Consider the following 20,946-nt stretch of genomic DNA (forward strand, 5'->3'; position numbering starts at 1 on the left):
GGGAACACAGGCAGAGGGCGTGGGAGAGGAAGAAGCAGGCTCATGGCAGAGGAGCCTGATGTGGGGCTCAATCCCAGAACGCCGGGATCACGCCCTGAGCCGAAGGCAGACGCTTAACCGCTGTGCCACCCAGGTGCCCCAAGACGCAAATAATTTTAGGAATGAAAAATGACACACTATACATAGATTAAAAAGAATAACATGGGTGATTTTATAACAATAAAATTTTAAATTAAATGAAAACATTCTTAGAAAATAGCACTCAGCCAAAAGGCTTAAGAAGAAACAGAACACTTGAAAGTCCTCCAACATTTAAAGGCACTGAATCAGTAGTGCACAATCTTCCCCTAAAGGAAACACCAGCCCCGAGTGGTTTTTACAGGTGAGCTCCACAGAACTTCCAAAGAGGCTGAAAGTCACCATTTTTCAGGCAACGGGGAAAGGGAACACACCTCACCTCGTGCGTAATACTACCATAACCTTGACACCATAATTAGAGGACAAAAGTAAAAGAGTAGGATAGCTCTATCCACTCATGAACACAGATGCAAAAAACCCTAAGCAAAAATATCACAAACTGAATTCAGGCAACAGTCATAAAAGTATAACACATGTTGAAATTGGTTATATGGCAGGAACTTAAGGTTGCCTTTAACATCAGAAAAAAGGCCAATGAATTCAACACATTAAAGGAGAAAAGTTAGATGATTCTCAGTATTTTCAGAAATACCTTTTGATTTAAGACAACAACAACAAACCCTCTGCAAAGCAGGACCGGAAGTGGGTATACAGTAACAACTTACAGCAAACATTGTAACAAAGGCAGCAGGTCGAGAAGCAAGCCTTCCCAGCCAGGAGTGAGCGGGGCTGCCCAGGAGCACTGCGCTACGTGCTATTTGGGAAGTCGTAACGGACGCAGTAAAGCAGGTCAAAGAAATAAGGGGCATCAGAATTCGCAAGGATGAAACCGCACTGTCACTGTCCTGGGATGATGTGATTGTCCACATACAAAACCTCGAAGAAGATACAAATGAATTATTAGAATGAATAAGATCCTTTAGCAGGTTGTTGGATCAGTAGATAAAAATCCATTTCATTTCTACAGTCCAGAAATTAGAAAACAATGAAAAACTTCCATCTTCTACAACAACAAAAGATATAAGGTGCCTAAAACAAAATGAGAAGAAGTCGTGCCGGAGACTCAGGCATCGCAGCTCCCAAGGCCCTAGCCGCCGTGTCTCACGGAAGGAGATGCAGAGCCACTCTGCGGCTTTCGCACCTGAGCCTTCCTGATTGTGTGACAGGTCCCCAGGCGATCCTGCTGCTTGAGTCCGTGTACAGACCCAGCTCCTGGCAAAATCGTGGCCCCAATGTGTCTTCAGCTCTTCAGTCTTCCAGAAGATACCAACTGGACTGATTCCAGGATGGTTCTCATGGAGAAGAGTAGATTCAGCTCCTTACACGTTTTAATCCCAAAGTGTGATCCCAACTCTAAGACTTCATCCAGTGTCTGGAGTAAATCTGGGCTGTTGGTCGTTAGAGCGTGGCTGCTTCAAAAACCAGCAGATTCAACTCCTTACAAAATCGAGTTGTCCCTAACCCGTAAGTCTTAGATATTGCATCACATGTCTGAAGTACATCTGGGCCGTTGGACTTGATTTCAGATGATGGTTATGATGGAAATAAGTAGATCCAGCTTCTTACAAAATGTTAGCTCAAGGTGTGGCCCCAACTCTTCAACCTTTCACGACTGTATCAGATGTCTCTAGAAAATCTGCACTGAGTACATTCACTGTGAGGATCTTTCTCGGGGGACACAAGTCAGTTGAACACCTTACAAGATTTGCCCTCAACTCAAATGTCTCAAGTCATCCCACGTGGGAATTACCAGACCAGGGCAGGATGGTTTGCAATGAAGAGTGGCTCGAACCCCTTACAAAATTAAACCCCAAGTTTCTGGAATTTTCAGCTGGGGACTTTGGCAGGCCATTTCCTCTCATCTGTCATCGAGTCCTAAGCTGACAAATTATTTGGTCGCTGTGCTTATCTTAGGAAACTGACAAAGTGACTCTCATGGTCTGTTAATGGGCTGCAAGTTTTCTGAAGGTGGACGATCCTGCCTCAGTGGCCACCTAGGGACATGGGTTGCAGCTGAGTGACCTTGACCAGGCACAAGACACTGTAGTCACGGGGGCTGCCTTGGGCCATAGACCCAGTTGGCCAACCTTGAGCAGATGGAAAGGTGGGACCGGGCCTAAAAGACTCCATTGTCCATTATCTCAGGGACTTTCCCTCCCTTTATTTTATTATATTTTTGCCATTTTAAAAACTGCTTTATCAAGCTATAATTCACATTATACAACTCACGTGTTTAAAATGTACAATTCAAGGGTCTTTAGTATATTTTCAGAGTTGTCCAATCATCGCTACAATCCATTTCAGAACATTTTTATCACCCTCAAAAGAAACTCCATACCTTTTAAAAGCCAGCACTCCCCTCAACAGCCCTAGGTAACCACTAATCTACTTTCTGTCTCTATGAATTTACTTATTCTAGGTACCTCATATAAATGAAATCAGACAACATGTGGTCTTTTGTGTCTGGTTTCTCTCACCTATCATAGTTTTTTCAAGGTTGATCTATGTTGTACCAGGTATCAGAACTTTCTTTCTATGCCTGAATAAGAATATTCTGTTGTATGCCTGTCACCACCACACTCAACTTATCTGTTCATCACTTGATGGGCTCTGGGTTGCTTTCACTTTGTGGCTGATTATGAATAAGGCTGCTATGAACAGTTATGTGTAAGTTTTCTATGGACACATGTTTTTATTTCTCTCGTGTATATACCTAGAATGGAATTACTGGTTCATATGGTAACTCTTTAATTTTTTTAGTATGATAAAAAATATATATAACATAAAATTCATCATTTCAACCATTTTATTTATTTATTTGTTTGTTTGTTTATTTATTTATTTATTTTGGAGAGAGAGAGAGAGAGAGCAAGCAGGAGGGGAGGGGCAGCGGGAGAGAGAGAATCTTAAGCAGGTTTCATGCCCAGCGTGGAGCCTGGAACAGGGCTTAATCTCATGACCCTGAGATCATGACCTGAGCTGAAATCAAGAGTCGGTCAGACATTTAACCAACTGGCCACCCAGGAATCCCTTAACCATTTTTTTAAAAGATTTAATTAATTTATTTATTTGAGAGAGAGAGAGGGAGCAAGTGCACAGGGTGAGGGTGGGGGCAGAGGGAGAGGGACAGAGAATCTCAAGCCAACTCTGTGCTAAGTGTGGAGCCCAATGCTGGGCCCCATCTCACCACCCTAAGATCACAACCTGAGCCCAAACCAAGAGTCAGATGCTTAACTGTCTGCACCACCCGGGTGCCCCTCAACCATTTTCAAGTGTACGTTTTTTTTTAGATTATTTATTTATTTATTTATTTGAGAGACAGAGGGAGAGCACAAGCAGGGGGAGGAGCCGAGGGAGAGGGAGAAGCAGACTCCCCGCTGAGCAGAGAGCCCGATGTGGGGCTCAATCCCAGGACTCTGGGATCATGACCTGAGCCGAAGGCAGATGCTTAATGACTGAACCACCCAGGCGCCCCTTCCCTTATGCTTTTTTTCAAAGAGTTTTATAGTGTTATCTCTTACGTTTAGGTCTTTGATCCATTTGTATATGGTGTCAGATAAGGGTCCAATTTCATCCTTTCATATGTGGATCTCCAATTTTCCCAGCATCATTTGTTGAAAAGACTGTCCTTTTGCCATTGGATGGTCTTGGCATCCTTGTTGAAAATTATTTGACCATATATCAGTGGTTTATTTCTGGGTTCTCTATTCTATTCTATTGATCTATATGTTTTCCTTTATGCCAGTACCACACTGTTATTATTATTATTATATTAATATTGTTAATATGATATATTATTTATTATTGTTTATAATATATTATTGTTGATTATATATTAATTATAATACTAATATTATATTATTAATATGTTTTGAAATCAGAAATTGTTAGTCCTCCAAATTTGTTCTTTTTCTTTTTTTTCAAGATTTTATTTATAGGGACACCTGGGTAGCTCAGTCGGTTAGGCATCTGCCTTCAGCTCAGGTCATGATCCAAGGGTCCTGGGATCGACCATGCATCGTGCTCCCTGCTCAGCGGCGGTGGGGAGGGGGTCTGCTTCTCCCTCTCCCTCTGCTGCTCCCCCTGTTTGTGCTCGCTGTCTCTGTCAAATAAATAAATAAATAAAATTTAAAAAAAATTTTTTAAATAAAGATTTTATTTATTTTTTTGAGAGAGTGAGGGCACACACAAACAGAGGGGAAGGGGTGGAGGGAGAAGGAGAAGCAGACTCCCTGCCGAGCAGGGAACCTGACTTGGGATTCAATCCCAGAACCCTGGAACCATGACCAGAGCCAAAGGCAGACACTTAACCAACTGAGCCACCCAGGCACCCCTGTTCTTCTTTTTCAAGATTGCCTTGGCTATTCAGGGTCCCTTGAGGTTCTGCATGAATTTTAGGATGGATTTTTCTATTTCTTCAAAAAACATCTTTGGATTTTAATAGGGATTGCACTGAATTTGTAGATCACTTTGGATAGTATTGACATCTTAACAATATTGTCTCCCAATTCATGTACATAGAATATCTTTCCATCTATTTCTCTTCTTTATTTTTTTAAAGATTTATTTATTTATTTATTTGAGAGAGAGAGAGCATGAGCAGGGGTGAGGAACACAGGGAGAGGGAGAAGCAGAATCCCTGCTGAGCAGGGAGCCCGATGCGGAGCTCCATCCCAGGACCCCAAGATCATGACCTGAGCCAAAAGCAGACACTTAACCAGGTCAGCCCCCCAGGCGCCCCAATTCCTGTCTTCTTTAATTTCAGGAATTGTTCGTAGTTTTCAGTGCACAATTCTTGAAAGTAAAAAATAAATATGTCATCACAGTCATGAAAATCATACATAAATATTTTTAAATAGTTAAATGTCATGCTGGTAGTTTTGGGGTCATGCTCAGTCCTCTATCTGCAGGTTTGAGAATTCTGTGAGTACTGCTCTGCTATGATGGAGGAAATTTTTGGTATTGCAGAAGCATTTTTTTTTTGAGATTTATTATTTATTTTTCTTTATTTGACAGAATGAGAGGGTGAGAGAGAGGCGACACAAGCAAGGGGCGTGGGAGAGGGAGAAGCAGGCTTCCCACTGAGCTGGGAGCCTGATGCAGGGCTTAATCCCAGGACCTTGGGATCATGACCTGAGCTGAAGGCAGACACCTGATCGCTGAGCCACCCAGGCGCCCCGGTGCTGCAGAAGAATTAACAGAACATTTACCGGGTCTCATTCTCTCCTTAGCTAACAGCTGAGCTCCCTGAAGGCAGGGACAGTGCCCTCTCTGCCTCCCCTGAGAATGCCAATCAGTACACTTACCATTTGGATATCCACCCACCCAGTAGCCACAGTGACTATTCACAAAATGCAAATTTGATCATCTCTCTCTGCTTAAAACCCATCAAATGCATTGCTATGTGTTCTCCAAAGTAGGTGGTATGGTCCCTGTCAACCTCTCCCATCTTAGTAGGAAGTCTGTCCCTACTCCTCGCAGCTCTGCGGTCATTTTGGCCTTCTTTCCATCTTTCTAAAACAAAAAATTTCCCCCAAACATTTCTAATTGCAGTCTACAGTAAGAAATTATTTTACATTGCAACCTGGTTGACATATATACCAACAAACAAGATTTGCAAAGCAATACTCAGCTTTATTACTTATGCAATACGCTCCAATGCTTTTTATTTTTTTAAGAAGTTGGCACTCACTAGATTAATGTTATGACCAATTAATGAGGTACAACACGCATTTTGAAAAACACTGCTCTAAGCATTCCATTTCTTGGCCTCAGGGTCTTCGCATATCTTATGCTCTCTGGAAAGCTTTTCTTGTGTCCTCTTTACCTGGATAAATCTTACCCATTCTCAAGGTATGAAATCAAAGGATGCTTCTCGCTCACTCTCGCGAGCACCCTTTCTCTCCCTCCCGTCGACTGCCTGCATTTGAATCCTGGAGATCGTGGTGGAAGAGTTAACACGCGCAAAGAACTCAGAACAGCTCATGGCAAATAGTAATGCTTCGTCTTTTATTACGAAAGGTAGTAATTATACAACTATTTGTGTGATTTTTCATATGCCTTCCCAGAGCTTCCAAACTCTAAACCCCTTGATTATTTGTTCATTTTCATAGTCCTAGCCTCACTTTGCCATGGCAAGCAGAAAGCACTCAGAAAAAACATAACGCATAAGAAAGAACTGATCAGAAAGAATGAAAACCTAGAAGCTGGAAACAGAGCCCCTATAGGGCGTCATCACGTCGCTCCAGAAGCCCCGCCCCAAAGGCGGGGGCACGCCCACCAGGCAGTCGGCGGTCACGTGGGACTCAGCTGGGGGCTGCGGGGGAAGCTGGGCCAAGATGGCGACTACGAGGAAGCTTCTGCCGCGGAGATTGGTGGGCTTGGCGTCTCTCCGGGCTGTAAGTGCCCCGGCCCGCCGAGGGGTGGCCCTGCAGGCACCATGACAGTCGGGGTCGGAGCCCTGGCCCGTGGCGGCAGCTCTCTGAGAGGCGAAGCCGGACAGCTGCTCAGGCCACTGTCGGGAGGGCCTTGGAGTCTCGGGTCTTTGTCCCGCCCAAATCCCTTGAGGGGCACGGGGAAACTGAGGCCCAGAGATGGGGAACGGCTTTCCTGGGTCGTGGAGACCTGGGGCGCCACCCCAGGTGTCCCGATTCCGTCCAGGGCTCTTCCCGGCGACCCTGGTACCTTCTTCCTCTGAGCTTGCGAGCTCTCCAAGCTCCTCAGTAGTGAAAATCACGAATAACCTTCCAGTTCCGAGTGGAAAAAAGCAAGGTCCTCCCCCTCCCACCGCCTACATTTCCAGCTCTTGTTGAGTTTGGGGACGCTTGGAGAGCTATCCTAGCGTGCCAAGTAGGACCAGGGTCGCGTAGGACCACGTGCGATTCCCTTGGAATTGTATTTCGGGCATGATCGATCCTTATGTTTCCCCCTCCCCTGCTCAGTGAGTGGCGGTAAAGTCTAGGAGACCTAGCTGAATGAGGGGTTGAAGAAATTGTTTTGGCTAAAGCTGAAGCTGTAGTGTCCCAGTGGTTCTGACACTTTCTGGGTCGAATGACAATTATTTGCTCTCTAAACCTCAGTTTTCTCATCTGCAACACGGGTGAACATTACCTTAGAGTTCTTTGGAGGTTAAGGGAAATGTAGGTAAAGCATTTGACATTGTTTTAGCTCATAGTAAGTGGTAAATCAGGTGCGTTATTTTTGCTTGAAGTTTAGAAGGAGTTATAAGTGTGTAGTGGGGAAATTACACTATGTTGGCAAGTGGGCCCCTCAGAAAACCACTTTAATGTCTACTAGGCTGTCCACCCCTACCAATTATTAATGTGTAAAATAAAGATGGTACTTGGAAAACTAAGAAAATTACATGAGATGGTGGGTATTAATGTGCTTCGAAAAAATTCCTGGTGTAATGAGGTAGTGGTCGTAGGCGCTCTGTGGGGCTACTAGCAGAGGCTTGATACCAGACGGTTCAAGGCCAGACTTCTTCACTTGCTAGCTGTGTGATCTTGGAGAATCTTTCTGAGGCTGTTCCTTCCTGTATGAAGTTGAGATAATGATAGTCCCTGCCATGTAGGTACTAAATGAGGTACTGATCCTGAAGTTAGCCCTGGGCTTTCCTTGGTATTAGCTGTTTTGGTATAGATAACGCCATAGCTCAGGAGGCGTGGCCCAGGACTTCTGTGGTTAGAGGAGATCATCTCTGAGCAGAGCTGTACAGAGGGAATGAACTGGGTGTTTAACCAAGACAAGAGAAGACTGGGGGGGACAGAAAGGTGGCAAAGAGGCAATGTGGCCCAGGGGATAAGAGCAGCACTGTAAATCAACACTGCCAGGTTCAGATAATGACTCGTGACCAGCTAACCACGTGACCTTGGGAAAGTTACTTAATCTCTGGGCTTCATACTTTTCATAGTAAAATGGAGATTGTAATAGTTCCTACGTAATAAGGTTGAGAGGATGAGATGGGTTAATATGTAAAAGGCTCTTATGAGTGCCTGGCAAATATTAAATTCTTAATAAATGTGAATTATTGTTTCATTATGTGAAGAGTTATTATGGGCAAGGATGTGGAATTAAGTTCTGTTCTAGTAAGAGGAACTTGGAAGCAGGTCTTGCATACTTTCAACAAGGCCCTGTTATGTCCCAGGCCTTGGAATTACAGCAACGGATAAAAGTTCCTGCCTCATGCATGCAGCTTACAGTCCAGTGGGATCAACTCAGGGCAATGTACCGGCATTGGCTGAACATCCCTGTTGTAGTGACATTCGACTTGCAGGGACCTTCTAGCCTAGCCTGTTGACTTCATGAAATTCAGTGGCTCATCACCTTAGTCTCTAGGAGGTTTTGCTGACAGAAAGCAAGGCCATTTCAGGTGAGTTGTTCACTTTCAAGCTGATTCATAGCAGGGATGTTTCCTTCCTTAAGGGCTTGGGGAGTTTGGGACCCTTAGCAGATTACCCAGTGCACTTCTCCCCTTGCCCCATTGCAGTGTGTTTACCCAGGTTAAATCTGGTCAAATGAAGTTAATTTGAAGTTACAGTATTAAAAACAGAGGAAAGAGGGAAAAGAAGCCTCATACTGCTTGGTGGTAAGGAGGGGAAGATTTGGGGCAGACTTTAAATGGAGGAGATTCAAAGCCTTTTTTTTTACTGTCTTCAGCTGTTGGTGTCCTCTCTCCCCAGACCCAATCCTTGTCATCACCCAGCCTGCGACTGTAACAGAACAAGTCGTCCTCCATCCCCCAAAGCCCACAAAGTCCAAGACTAACTGCTCCTCCCCATACCCAGGAATTGCCCTCCCCCTGGGGTGGCTATGCCCTTCGTGCATTTATTTGTTGTTTCAGTGGCTTTTTAGTGCGTGCCTGCTTTGTGCCAAGCGCAGGGCCACACATGAGGGGTGGAGCAGAGGTCGAGACAAGGTCTGGTAGAGCTTATATTCTCCTGAAGGAAGCTGAGTAGGCATTATTGTCAGGGCTTGGAAGGAATTAGAGTTTGTTCGTTCGTTTGTTTGTTTGTTTTAAAAGGGTGGGGGCAGAGGGAGAGGGAATCTCAAGTAAGCTCTATGCCCAGTGGGAGGCCAGTGTGGGGCTCAGTCTCACAACCCTGAGACCATGACCTGAGCCGAAGTCAAGAGTTGGACGCTTAACCGACTGAGCCACCCAGGCACCCCAGGAATTAGAGTTTTGAAATAGAAAATGATGAGGGTCACAGGATTGGCAGCTTTACAAAGGGCTTTCAGAAGAGGCCCATCTGGCTGAAAGGTGAGAAGGAGCCAGAGGTGGAAGAGCAGGTGAAGAGCATTCTGGGCAGAGGGAACAGTAAACCTCGAGGCCCTGCTGTGGGAGGAAGGCCATTGGAGCTGCAGTATAGGGACCTCACTGGGGGGAGTGGGGGAGTTGAGACAAGGAATGAGTTCCCTGGGGGATGTGGGACAGTAGAAACAAGTCATGAGTTCACTGAGCTCAGCAGGAACCGAATGATAACCTTCTAGCCCATGGTGAGTGGGGTAAGGGGATGAGTCAGGTTTCTGGCTTAAGCAATAGAATACATGTGTTACTGTTCACTGAGAAAGCATGACGCCAGGCGGGGCTTTAGAATTTAAGCAGTTCTGTTTGGGGCCTTCTAAGTGTAGGAGGTGCAAATAGGTTTGTGTAGGAAACATCCTAAATGCTCAGCTGGCAGACAGGCAGTTGGAAATGGGCTGGTACTGGGGGCATGAATCTCTTGCCCATTCCTCCGTGAAAGGCTTCTGTTCTTTTTGTTCTTCCTTCTAAAACAAACCGAATGTGAGAGATATGTAGTGTTTACAGTGAGAAATATCGCTTCCTGTCTCAGGATGGATGCGTTCTTTCAGATTTGTCTCCTTGGAGAATTGTGACAATCTCTTCCTGTCCCTTTTTGTTTCCTCTTTTAAACCACAGGTCAGCACCTCTTCTGTGGGTACTTTCCCAAAGCGAGTGAAAATTGTGGAAGTGGGTGCCCGAGACGGACTACAAAATGAAAAGGTAAAGATGGAAATCAGCCAAAAGAGGTTTCTCGAGCAGTATGAGTTGCCTGTGGCGGGCGCAGCGGGGATGGACAGAGCTAGGCAAGATATGATCACCCCCCCCCCCGCCCCAGTGCAGAGCAAAGTTGAGGAGGCCTGGCAGGTGCAGGTGACAGTTAAGCAAGCATCAGATGTGGCGTCTCCAGGGTCCGTCTCAAGGCCCCAGGCGGCAGGGCGGATGGGAAGGGCTGCAGGAGAGCGAGGGAGGGTAAGGGCATGCCTTTCATCTGGCAGTTCCAATTCCACGTAAGGGGACTTACCCAAAGGATGTCACAAAGGCCGCATGCAAAGATTTAGCCGTAGAGATGTTCCGCACAACCTCGTTGTGATAAAACAGTTGGAAACCACCTCGGTGCTCGGTGCGGAGAAAGCTCCACTACTTCAAGGACTTCGTTAGATGGATTAGGACACTGTTCTAACAGAGGAGCATGTTAAGTGACGGAAGCAGATTATAAAAGAATAGACATGTTCTTTAATCTTACACTTTCATGTTTTACAAAAAACAAAAAATGGTTTCATCTATCTGTGGGAACCTCTACCTGGAAAAGGATCTAGAACAGTGCTGTCTGGTAGCACTTTCTGTGAGGATGGAAACATGCTGGATGTGAGCTGTCTTGGACACGAGGCTGTTGAGCGCTTGAAATGTGGCTGGTGTAGCTGGGGAACTGAAATCTTGTTTTTATAGAATTTAAATGAATGTGAATTTAAATGACCACATACGGCTAGTGTCTAATGTATTGGACTACAGATCTAGAAAGTCCCGTTATCAGGATGTTACTAGTGTTATCTCTGGGAGATTTTAAGGATGGTTTTCTTTTGTTTTGGCCATGTTTTCTGAAATAATTGTGCATTATTTTTTCAATTGGAAAACCTTTTTCTCTTTTTTGGAAAGCATAGCTTTAATAGTGAGAGCTTATTGCTAACGATAAACTATAAGCTCTGTGAGGGCAGCCTCGTGTCTGTTCTGCTCACCGCTCTATCCCTAACACCTAACACCACGCCTGGATCATGGAGGACTCTCAAAAAATACTTAGGAGATGGATTAAGGTAAAGCAATGAGAGAGAAATTGAGGGGGTCGGCATGAAAGGGCCTGGTGAGAAGGAGTTCTTGGAATTTTTTTTACCTAATCCTGTAAGGACTAGGGAGCCACGGAAGGCTTTTGAGCAGGGAGTAAAACAATGGAGGCTGTTTTAGAAAGATTCCTGTGTGGGATGAATTGGTGGAGTGAGACCATGCCATAATCAGGAGAGAATGATAGTAGATTCGGGAAGAGGGAGCCATAGAATGTGGTAAGCAAGTACGCCTTGTGGGGGAGGGAGAGAAAGCAGCAGTAGGCCGACCATGTGAGGGTGAGGCCCGGTGCCAGGTGGGAGGTGGAAAAGGGGACGGTGTGATATTTTGGGGGCCCCATCTCATAGGTTGCAGACAGAGGGCTAGTCATCTCTGCCCTTTCAGGTCATGGCACATTGCTCTCAGTTTTATGATGGGGTCATAAATTAACAAACAGTTAAGAAAAAGCCTTTATGATAGAAAAATATTGTTTCCATGTAAATATTAGCTCCTTTTCAGACGAGAAGCTGCCTCCACTGCAAAATGCTATCTGTAGAACTTGAAGATGTCCCCCACCTGTCGGCACGAATCACATGCGAATCCGTGCTTGTGTCTGGAAGTGGAGATAGTGAAGTGCACGCCGTGGCAAAGCTCTGAACTAACAGGCCCTGTGTCCGACACCATTTTATTCCCACTGTCGCTAACCTGTCTTTTCTGGTGTTTCTTTCTGCATTACAGAATTTTGTATCTACTTCTACGAAAATCAAGCTGATAGACATGCTTTCTGAAGCAGGACTCCCCGTTATAGAAGCCACCAGCTTCGTGTCCCCCAAGTGGGTTCCCCAGGTGAGCCCCAGCCCTCAGTAATAAGCGTTTCTCAGATGAGAGAGATGTGAAGTTTTGCATTTGCCCTGGAAGTAAGTAGAAGCTGGGAACGTGGGTCTCCGGATCTCTGGCGCTCTCGTCACTTGGAGGAGCGTGGAGCAGCAGAAGACCATCACCTGGTGGCAGCAGGCTTGGATTCCGTCTTGGCTTTGCCCCTAACTTGCTTGGGGACCTTAGTGAGGTCTTCCCCTCTCCAGGCTGAGGGTGAGCTCTCAGGTCTCTTTTGGCTCTGGAAGTCTAGAATCTCTAGCCCCGTCTAGAGATGTGGTGTCTGTGTCTGTAAAAGGGAAAGACGGATGACTCCTATTTCACAGAAAACCATCAAGTGGGAAGAAAGGTCCTGTTTCAGCTGAGTGTTAAGTAACACAGAGTCCGTTCTCGGTAAATGGCTGGTAGTGTTGTCACTGCTTGTGTGAGGCTGGCGGTATTAGCCATAGAGAGAAACTGGGGGACTTACCTGCCCCAAGGGGCCTTTGGGCCCATTAGCGGTCAAAAAAAGAGTGAAAGCACTGGGAAGACACAGCTCTGCAAAAGGGCTCATTCTTCAAGGGTTCTGGACAACAGATTTTGTGATAAAAACCTTTTCTCTACCTGAGCTCCCTGCCTGCCTTGGCAGTGACCTGGCAATGTCTCCTTTGGGTCCCAGATGGCTGACAATGCTGAAGTCTTGAAGGGCATCCAGAAATTTCCTGGCATCAACTACCCAGTCCTGACCCCGAATATCAAAGGCTTCCAGGCAGCGGTAAGAGACTCGCTTGACGGCAGGGGCCCCTGACATGAAACTGATGACATCAGTTCCTGTCTTGTCGCCGGACCCTAGTTCCTGCCCTGGGCTGTCTGTCTGAAGGGCTTGTCTCCAGTAGTGATGAGCACTGACAGACAGACCCAGGGCAGTCCTGACCCTGCCACCCCCGGCTCTCTGACCTTGACCAGCTAATTAACCTCGCCGAACCTCAGATTCTGCCTATAAATGAGGGCTGATCGTGGTGCCTCACGGTGGGTGGATTTCAGAGGATAGAATGCACCCACCTTACTTAGCAAGAGCTTGGGAGAGGTAAACGCTTTATAAATATTAGCTCTGTTGTTATTATCCATTTCCTCTTTTCGAGAAAGGTGATCACACTCCCCGCAGTGGTTGCTAGGATCTGCCGTCTTTCTTAGAGTGTTGGACAGGAACGTCATGGGGATGCGGAGTCTGAATTTAGGCAGAAAGCTGTCCTTAGGAGTGACAGCCTGGGCGGTGATGGCAGCGGCAGTGCCAAGGGTGAGGCTGCTGCTTTAATGGCGATAGGGTTCCCCGTGTTCATTTGCTAGGGCTGCCAGGAGAAAATACCAAAAGCCAGGTGGCTTAAAACAACAGAAATGGCTTCTCGCTCAGCTCTGAAGGCGAGAAGTCTGAAATCCAGGCGGTAGTAGGGTGGGAGCCTCCTGAGGGCTGGGAGGACATGGCTCTCCTAGCTTCTAGCGAAGACTGGCAGTCCTTGGCATTCCTTGGGTCGTCGACGCCTCACTCCCACCCTGCCTCCGTCTTCACCGCCTTCCCCTGTGTGTGTCTTCACATGGCCTCCATCTTATTGGAGTCATGACCACTATGGCTTCATTTCAGCTAACTACTTCTGCACCCACCGTATTTCCAGATAAGGCCACATTCTGGGGTCCTGGGGATTAGGACTTCTACAGATCTTTTTTTGGGGGGGACGCAGTTCAACCCATGATGTTCGTGTGTTATGAAAGTTGCTGTAAGAGCCGAGTTTGCCACGCTGGTGTTCCTTGAAGAGACAAAGGCTGATAGGAATTCCCCCTACTGGCAGGTGGCTGCTGGAGCCAAGGAGGTGTCCGTCTTTGCCGCTGCCTCAGAGCTCTTCACCAAGAGGAACGTCAACTGCTCCATTGATGCGAGTTTACAGCGGTCCGACGAAATCTTGAGGGCAGCTCGGGCCGCCGCGATTCCCGTGCGCGGGTGAGTCACGCCACGTCGGTGCTGCCTGCATTTCCTCAGTACCATTCCGGAAGGGGGCCAGGTTGAGACTCAAACCACCCCCCCCTGCAAACTCCTTATCCTGGGCGCAGGCCGCCCATGCTCCACACCTTGACGTCCTTCCTCAAGTAGCTGTGGTCAGAAGAAATCCTGGCCAGTGCTTTCTCCACACCTGGTTTTGGGGTCGGTTCCCTAGAGGAATCCAGCAGGACAGGACACTCTCCGGGGTGTGTGGCGGTCGGATGAATCCCACCTCCAGCAGCCCCTCTTCGCATGTGTCTGGGGAACCCCCTCAGCCTCCAGGTCTCCAGCACCACATCTTTCATGGCAGGAGTGCCAGGCATTGTCCCTGTGTTACCTGACTGGGACCTCACGGTCACCCAGCAAGCAGGGCTGTTCCTGCTTCCAGGGGACAGAACCGGCTCAGGAAGGCCGAGGAGTCGGCTGTGAGGTCGCGCCGCTGTCTGGCGGGCTCCTTCAGAAAGTGCCCGTGTGATCACCTCCCTGCCTGGTTAAAACCTGTCAGTGATGCCCCAACTCTGGACTTGTCACCTGGCTTCCGAGACACTGCCTTTCTCTGCAGCCTCATCGTTCACTGCCACTCCGTGTCCAGCCCGACGGGGGCTTCCTTCCGTGTGCCCATGCTCCCTCTCTCTCTCTCTCTCTCTCGCCTCTCCGCCCTTGCTCGCACTTTCCGTAGCTTCAGAACTCTCTTGTCGCACATGCCGCTTGTCCGGGCTAACTCCTGCTCGTCCTGCAGCTTCTCCAGGGAGCGTTCTCTGTCCCTCCGCTGGTGTTAGCGCCCCTCGTCGGGCTCTCGTGGCCCCCGGATATCCTCTGACAGAGTACTTCGCTGCGTGTTAGCTTCTCCCCTGCCTCCCACCCCACTGGGCCCTGCGCAGTGCCGCAGTTCATGGTGGGCTCCCTCCCGCAGCGCAGGGCCAGCACGCCGGGGTGCTCGGGAAGTAAGGGGTGGCTGGCTGGGGGCGTGCATGGGGAATCAGGGGCCCACGGGGCTCATTCCTCAGCATCTCCCTTCTCCTTGCTCAGCAGTGACTGGAGAACAAGGGGAAGAAGGAAGTTGGGAAAACGCCCTGAGATCTTCGAGCCTGAAATGATGTATCCAGGCAACCTTTGTGATACCTCTCACACGCAGAGCCGCTTGCCAGACTCAAGAGGCTTAGTGGGGCCTTAGCCCCAACAGGGCAGGTGGGAACAGAAGGCCACCAAGATCCAAAGATCCAGACTCCTTCCCTTGGCTGGCAGGTCACCGTGATCGGCCCGCAGCCACCTGTCTGGCCACGTGCTGTGCCGCCGTGCTGCTGGCTCTGTGCCTGCTCTCCCGTGCTTCTGTGGTGCGAGCGCGCCCTCTCTCCCGTCTCAGGGACTCTGCGCTGCTCTGCTCTCTGCCTGGGATGCTTTCCCAGTGGCTCTCCTGCCACCTCCGCCCCCCTCAGCTCCCGCGTCACGGCCTGGAGGTCTTCCTGGGCCACCCTGGCTATGGCAGCCTCGTCTCGTGGCTCCTGCCTCATCCCCTGTTCTTCCCATCACAGCACATCACTCAGATTATCTCACCCACTCCTTCGGTTGCCCTTTTATCAGCTCTCTTCCTAACTGGAAATAACCTCCGTGAGGGTAGGACCTTGTCCGTCCGTGCTGTTCACCGCGTGCCTGGCACGGAGTGGGCGGCTCCGTCAGTGTCCGTAGAATAAACGAGTGTGTGAATCCTGGGGCAGTTCCCTGGAGCGGCTGATCCTTGGCCCTCAAGGCCAGGCCAGCCCTTTAGTTCCTGCTTGGGTTTCATCTGTCCTTGGTCCCCTCCTGGGAGTAGGGGCCCCAGCTGCCCTGTGGCACCTGTCCTGCTTTATCTCACTGCCCTATAGCCCAGGTGCCTGCTCACTTTGCCCTCTCGGGCTTGCTTCTGTCCTCAGGCCTGTGCAGCAACCCCGGCTTCCCGAGCGTGCAGCCCGGAGGCCCCTCCCTGCCCTGGCTTTCCACTGCCCCCTCCTGGCACCACGCAGCACTCCCTTTGTTCGGGCTCCGCAGTATTGAGTTTGCCTTTCCCCCAGGCATTGGACCTTGCCCCACTTCAGGGATGGCTGTCAAACAGCTCCCCTGCATCAGTCCTGCGGCCCGGGAGCTCGGGGGCACTGACACCATCCCTCCCCTGTCCTCCAACAGGTATGTCTCCTGTGTGCTTGGATGCCCCTATGAAGGGAAGATCTCCCCGGCTAAAGTAGCTGAGGTGTGTGTATCCGGCCGGGGGTTTTCTGAGGGTTGTCCGCCTTGCCTGCCACTGAGGTTCCCTCACTACCCTTTCCTGATGGGTCACTCATGTCCTTCGTTCCCGCAACTCCTTCATGGAGCCCCTCTGGGAACGCAGCCCAGCCCTTGCTCCTGGAGGCCCACCTCCTGGCGCGCTCGCAGCCCTGCCCTCTGCCCCAGCCTGGAAGCCTCTGACAGTTTGCAGTCTGGTCAGCGGACAGGTGATAGTGGAGGCGACCTGTGGAGGGGCTCCCCACCCAGGGTCCCTGCAGTTTCTCGCCGTGGTTGGAGAGGCCACGCCCTCCGAGCGGGAGCCAGGCCAGCACTGGGGAGAGGGCAGTGTGGGAACGAGTCTGAGCGACGCAGGAGCTCATGCCGCTTCGTTGTCAAAGTCACCCTGCAAATGTGGTGGTGGTGTTCGTTTCTCCAGCGAGGAAACAGACAAAGTGATTTGCCACACAGGTTGCAAACGGGGACGCTAGGTCTCAGCCCGCACTTGGTTTCCCTCCAACGCCCCGCTCTTCCCGCACACCGGGAGCCGCCAGGACGGGCGCTTACTGAGACTGGCGGCGCTTGCGTCCCCGCCGGTCCTCACTGCCGGCCTGCAAAGCTGCACCACTGCTTCTCGCAAGGAGAATGGAAGCTCCAAACAGATCAGCCGTTTGCAGGGCCGCCCAGCCAGGGAGCAGGCAGACTGCCGGTGACCCGGCGCGTGTCGCTCCAGAGCCGGCGCCTTCGCTGCAGCCTCGGCCTGCCGCCCGGGCAGTGGGCTGAGTGTCACCTGCGCCCCGGCCCTGTCACACCGTCCACCCGTCTGGCAGTGCGGTGGGGGCGGCAGCTCCTCGGGCGGGGCGCGCGCTGCGCTGGTTTCTCAGGGACTTCAGAGCTTTGCGGGCTTCAGAGCTTTGCAGACGAGCTTCGGCAAGTGGAAAGTTAGGTACTCTATTAGAAATCCAGAACTAGCCCGCAGACCCGTGAGATCTGGCTCTTGCTGAGGGTGAAGTCACGAGAGAGGAGCCGTTTTACTGATGGCAGTCATGGCTCTGACGCGGCTGGAGGTGGTCTGTGAAGGCTGGAGTCGGAGGCACGGGCAGGCGGGACAGGGTGGGAGGAAGTTCAGCGTTGCAGCCCACGGTTGCCCCAGGGGCCGCTGTTCCCTTACGTCTCCGCTTCCCAGTGGGTAGAGTGGGGATTATCGTTCCCACTCAGAAAGTTGTAAGGAGCCAAGATCGGATAGGAATTTAGTGTTTCAGACAAGATGTTCTGCACAGGCCCAGGACCCCTGCTTCTGAGGTCTTGGCCCCTGGCTTAAGGAATCTGTTGTCCTCCAAGTGCTTGCCCGCTTGCTTCCCCAGGTCACCAAGAAGATGTACTCGATGGGCTGCTACGAGATCTCCCTGGGGGACACCATCGGCGTGGGCACCCCGGGGATCATGAAGGACATGCTGTCTGCTGTCATGCACGAGGTGCCCGTGGCTGCGCTGGCGGTCCACTGCCATGACACCTACGGCCAGGCCCTGGCCAACACCTTGATGGCCCTGCAGGTATCAGGGTGGGTCTGAAGAGAAAGGCGCGTGTCTATTCTCCGAAAGGACACAGTGGCAGGACAGCTAGGTTCCCGTGTTCTTTCCACGAGCATTCACGATACCTGTGTGCCAGGCCCTGGGCGGCCACAGAGGACACGGACACGTGACCCTGGCCTGTAACGGTGTGGGAAGGAGATAGTCAAGGGAGTTTTGTGGTAGTCCTCGTACGTTAGGACAGATCGCGTGCAGGGAGGAAGCGTGCGGCTGAGGAAGGCCTCCATCCCGGCCGGGGGGCCGGGGAGGTCAGAGAGGATTTGCTGGGAGAGACCTGAATGAGGCCTAGAGGATGTGAGGAAGTTAAGCAGTTGGAAAAGGGAAGCGGGAAGCTGACTAGGCAGCCCTGCGCCATAAGGCTGCGGTGGGGTTTGGTGCTGTGACTGTGCGCATGCGTGGGAGCGGGCAAGGAGATGGTGGGGGAGGGGGAGGCAGAGAGGCAGGCAGAGGTCACTCCAGGGGAGCCTTTCCTGCTGTTCCCCAGAGATTGAACTGAGGCTTCAGATTGGGTTTCCCTTGAGGTTTGCTCCTTGGGCTGACCCTGAAGGGGGAGTCTGTGGACTGGCCACCCCTCAGAAGGAAAGTTCTGAGTGTCTGACCATAGGCTGTGTCTGCATCTTGTGTCTGACCTTGCTGGCCTGTTGGTTGAAGTCTGGCCTGTTGTCTTTAAGTTTCCTAAAGCAGTCCTGGGCCATCTTTGTTCTTGCGGGGGGTTTTTTGTTTGTTTGTTTCTTCTCTTTCTTTTCTTTTCTTTCTTCTTTTTTTGGTCTTAAGTTACTTCCTAGAGGCTGAGGTCTCTAAGCCACATGATTCCGTAACTTTCTGGGTCTGTTTTCTCTGTTGTCGCTGTCCAGGTTACGGTCTGTGGGAGGTTTGTGGGGAGAGGAGAACGGGAAACAATCATTAGGAGAGTGGGTGGTGCTGACCCAGGGAAATGGGATAGGCCCCCTGGGGTTAGAGGCCCAACGGGAAGTGAGAGCCTTAGGCGGGGTGCTGGGCGAGGGTAAATGAATCGCAGTAAACAACCACGGGGCTCTGAAATCTCAGCTGTGGGAGGCGCTTCCTTTAGGTGTGATCACAAAGGGCCTGGGGAGACCTTTCAGGGTGAGGAGCGCGAAAGGAAACAGTGTCCACACTGTTCCAGGAACCAAAAAGAGAAACATTAACAGAATCCTTCGCCAAAGGAAAGAATAACTTTCATTGGAATTTCGGGCAGCAGTTGATGGGGAGGTTTGCAAGGACCTCCTGGCTTTGTAGGCTCTGGTCCCCACAATGACACCCGTGTTTCACCATCCTTGTGTTTCCAGATGGGAGTGAGTGTCGTGGACTCTTCTGTGGCAGGACTGGGAGGCTGTCCCTATGCACAGGGGGCATCCGGAAACTTGGCCACTGAAGACCTCGTCTACATGCTGTCTGGCCTGGGCATTCACACGGTAAGCGCGCCTGCCCCCTGGTGGTGACGGCCCTGAACTGACTGCACCTCTCCCTGAAGCCGGAGGACAGAAGCTGATGGTTTTGTTCAGGGGTTTGTGGTGACGGGACAGTGAAGAGGTAGCAGAGGAGGCACCAGGCTGTAGGGAAAGGGCCACACCCATCACCTGAGTCCATTCCCTCTGGACCTCTGTTTCGTCCCCTGTAAAATGAGGGCCCGAGTAGGAGACGGCCCTCGCCAGGGCTCTGTCGGGGTCAGGACCCTCAGTGGTGGGTTGGAGGCAGTACCATGTCTGAGCTTTGGGACCAGATGGAACTTGGTTTGAAACGTAGTCCTGCCACCCACAGGCTGTGACCTGACAAATGACTTCACTTCCCTGGGCCTAAGAAACAGGAATGCTGACAGCACCTCCCTCGTGGGGCTGTGATGAGGACTAGGTAGGAAAATGGAGAGTGCCCGCCAGAGCTGAGCACACAGTATGCATCAGTACACGTGAGCTCCTGCCGTGGACAGGTTTTCGGAGTGGCCCTTTCAGTTGGTGTTTCCCTCCCGGCTCGCTCTGCCTGGGAGTTGTTATTACTCCAGTACCCGCTTTTTGACCGCCGCAGGCCAGGCCCTGTGCTGGGCACTGGAGATGGGGACTGAACAAGACTGACGAGGTCCCTGCCCTGGTGGCAGCAGTAGAAACCATTCCACAGATGGAGGCATCTTATACGAGGGGAGTCCCGGACCCCAGACGGCAGAAGGCTGCAGCCTTGCAGGCAGGTGCTGTCCCGGCACAAGAGGAACGAGAACCTGTCTTCCCCTTTACTCTCTCAGTATCGGTTTTCCGTCCAGTCCGACGTCTCCCTGGGTGTTGCAGGCACGTCATGACCTTGTGCATCCTTTAACTTGTTTCTCAAAGGGTGTGAACCTCCAGAAGCTCCTGGAAGCTGGGACCTTTATCTGCCAAGCCCTGAACAGAAAAACCAGCTCCAAAGTGGCTCAGGCTACCTGTAAACTGTAAGCCCCGTTTGGGGGACTCTGTGGGAATAGGGGCTCACGTGAATGATTCAGGAACGGGCACGTGGAAATGGGAATAAAATTAACAGGAGCGGGCATCTCCCAGGCAGGTCCACACGTAGGTCTCTCCTGCAAAAGGGAGGCAAGAGACAGGAGCTGCTTGGCCTCAGCCCTTCCCTGCCAGACCCTAGTCTGAGTGAGAAGCCTGGGGGGCTGCAGGTCTCCCTGCCCCATGGACCCACTGGCTCAGGAGTTAAATGCCTGGGGACCCCTGGAACCCAGCTCCCTGGTGCTCAGGCCCCACGCCTGGGTGAAATCCATCAGCTAGCTACACAGCCTGACCCTGCTGTGTCTCTGGGGCCATCGCTGACTCCGTGGGGCAAAGGGGCCTGGAGGAGATTTTCCCCAAGCTGGCAGGGGGCATTGGCGGAAGGGGTGAGGGCTGAGATGCTTTGGCGACCACCTGCCAACTCCAGCATTTTTGGAAAATGTCTACTCTGAACGTGATTTTTGAACACAGCTTATGTAATTAAAGTTTTAATGACATAAAAGCATGGCCCAGTATCGTGTT

At 50.6% G+C, this 20,946-nt stretch overlaps 1 protein-coding gene across 1 annotated transcript; it reads left to right on the forward strand.

Annotated features, from left to right (window-relative positions):
• Nucleotides 1-6,380: 6,380 nt before the first annotated feature.
• HMGCL (3-hydroxy-3-methylglutaryl-CoA lyase) lies at nucleotides 6,381-20,929 on the forward strand. The gene is made up of 9 exons (XM_045782694.2): nucleotides 6,381-6,536; nucleotides 10,058-10,141; nucleotides 11,972-12,079; nucleotides 12,765-12,860; nucleotides 13,930-14,078; nucleotides 16,278-16,341; nucleotides 17,717-17,905; nucleotides 19,249-19,374; nucleotides 20,278-20,929. Exons 1-9 carry the CDS (start codon nucleotides 6,477-6,479, stop codon nucleotides 20,377-20,379), a joined length of 978 nt encoding a protein of 325 aa, XP_045638650.1. The 5' UTR covers nucleotides 6,381-6,476; the 3' UTR covers nucleotides 20,380-20,929.
• The last annotated feature ends 17 nt before the right edge of the window (nucleotides 20,930-20,946 follow it).

This window comes from Ursus americanus, chromosome 33 (assembly GCF_024610735.1).
Source record: "Ursus americanus isolate L20-20 chromosome 33, mUrsAme1.1.p, whole genome shotgun sequence".
NCBI lineage: Eukaryota > Metazoa > Chordata > Mammalia > Carnivora > Ursidae > Ursus > Ursus americanus.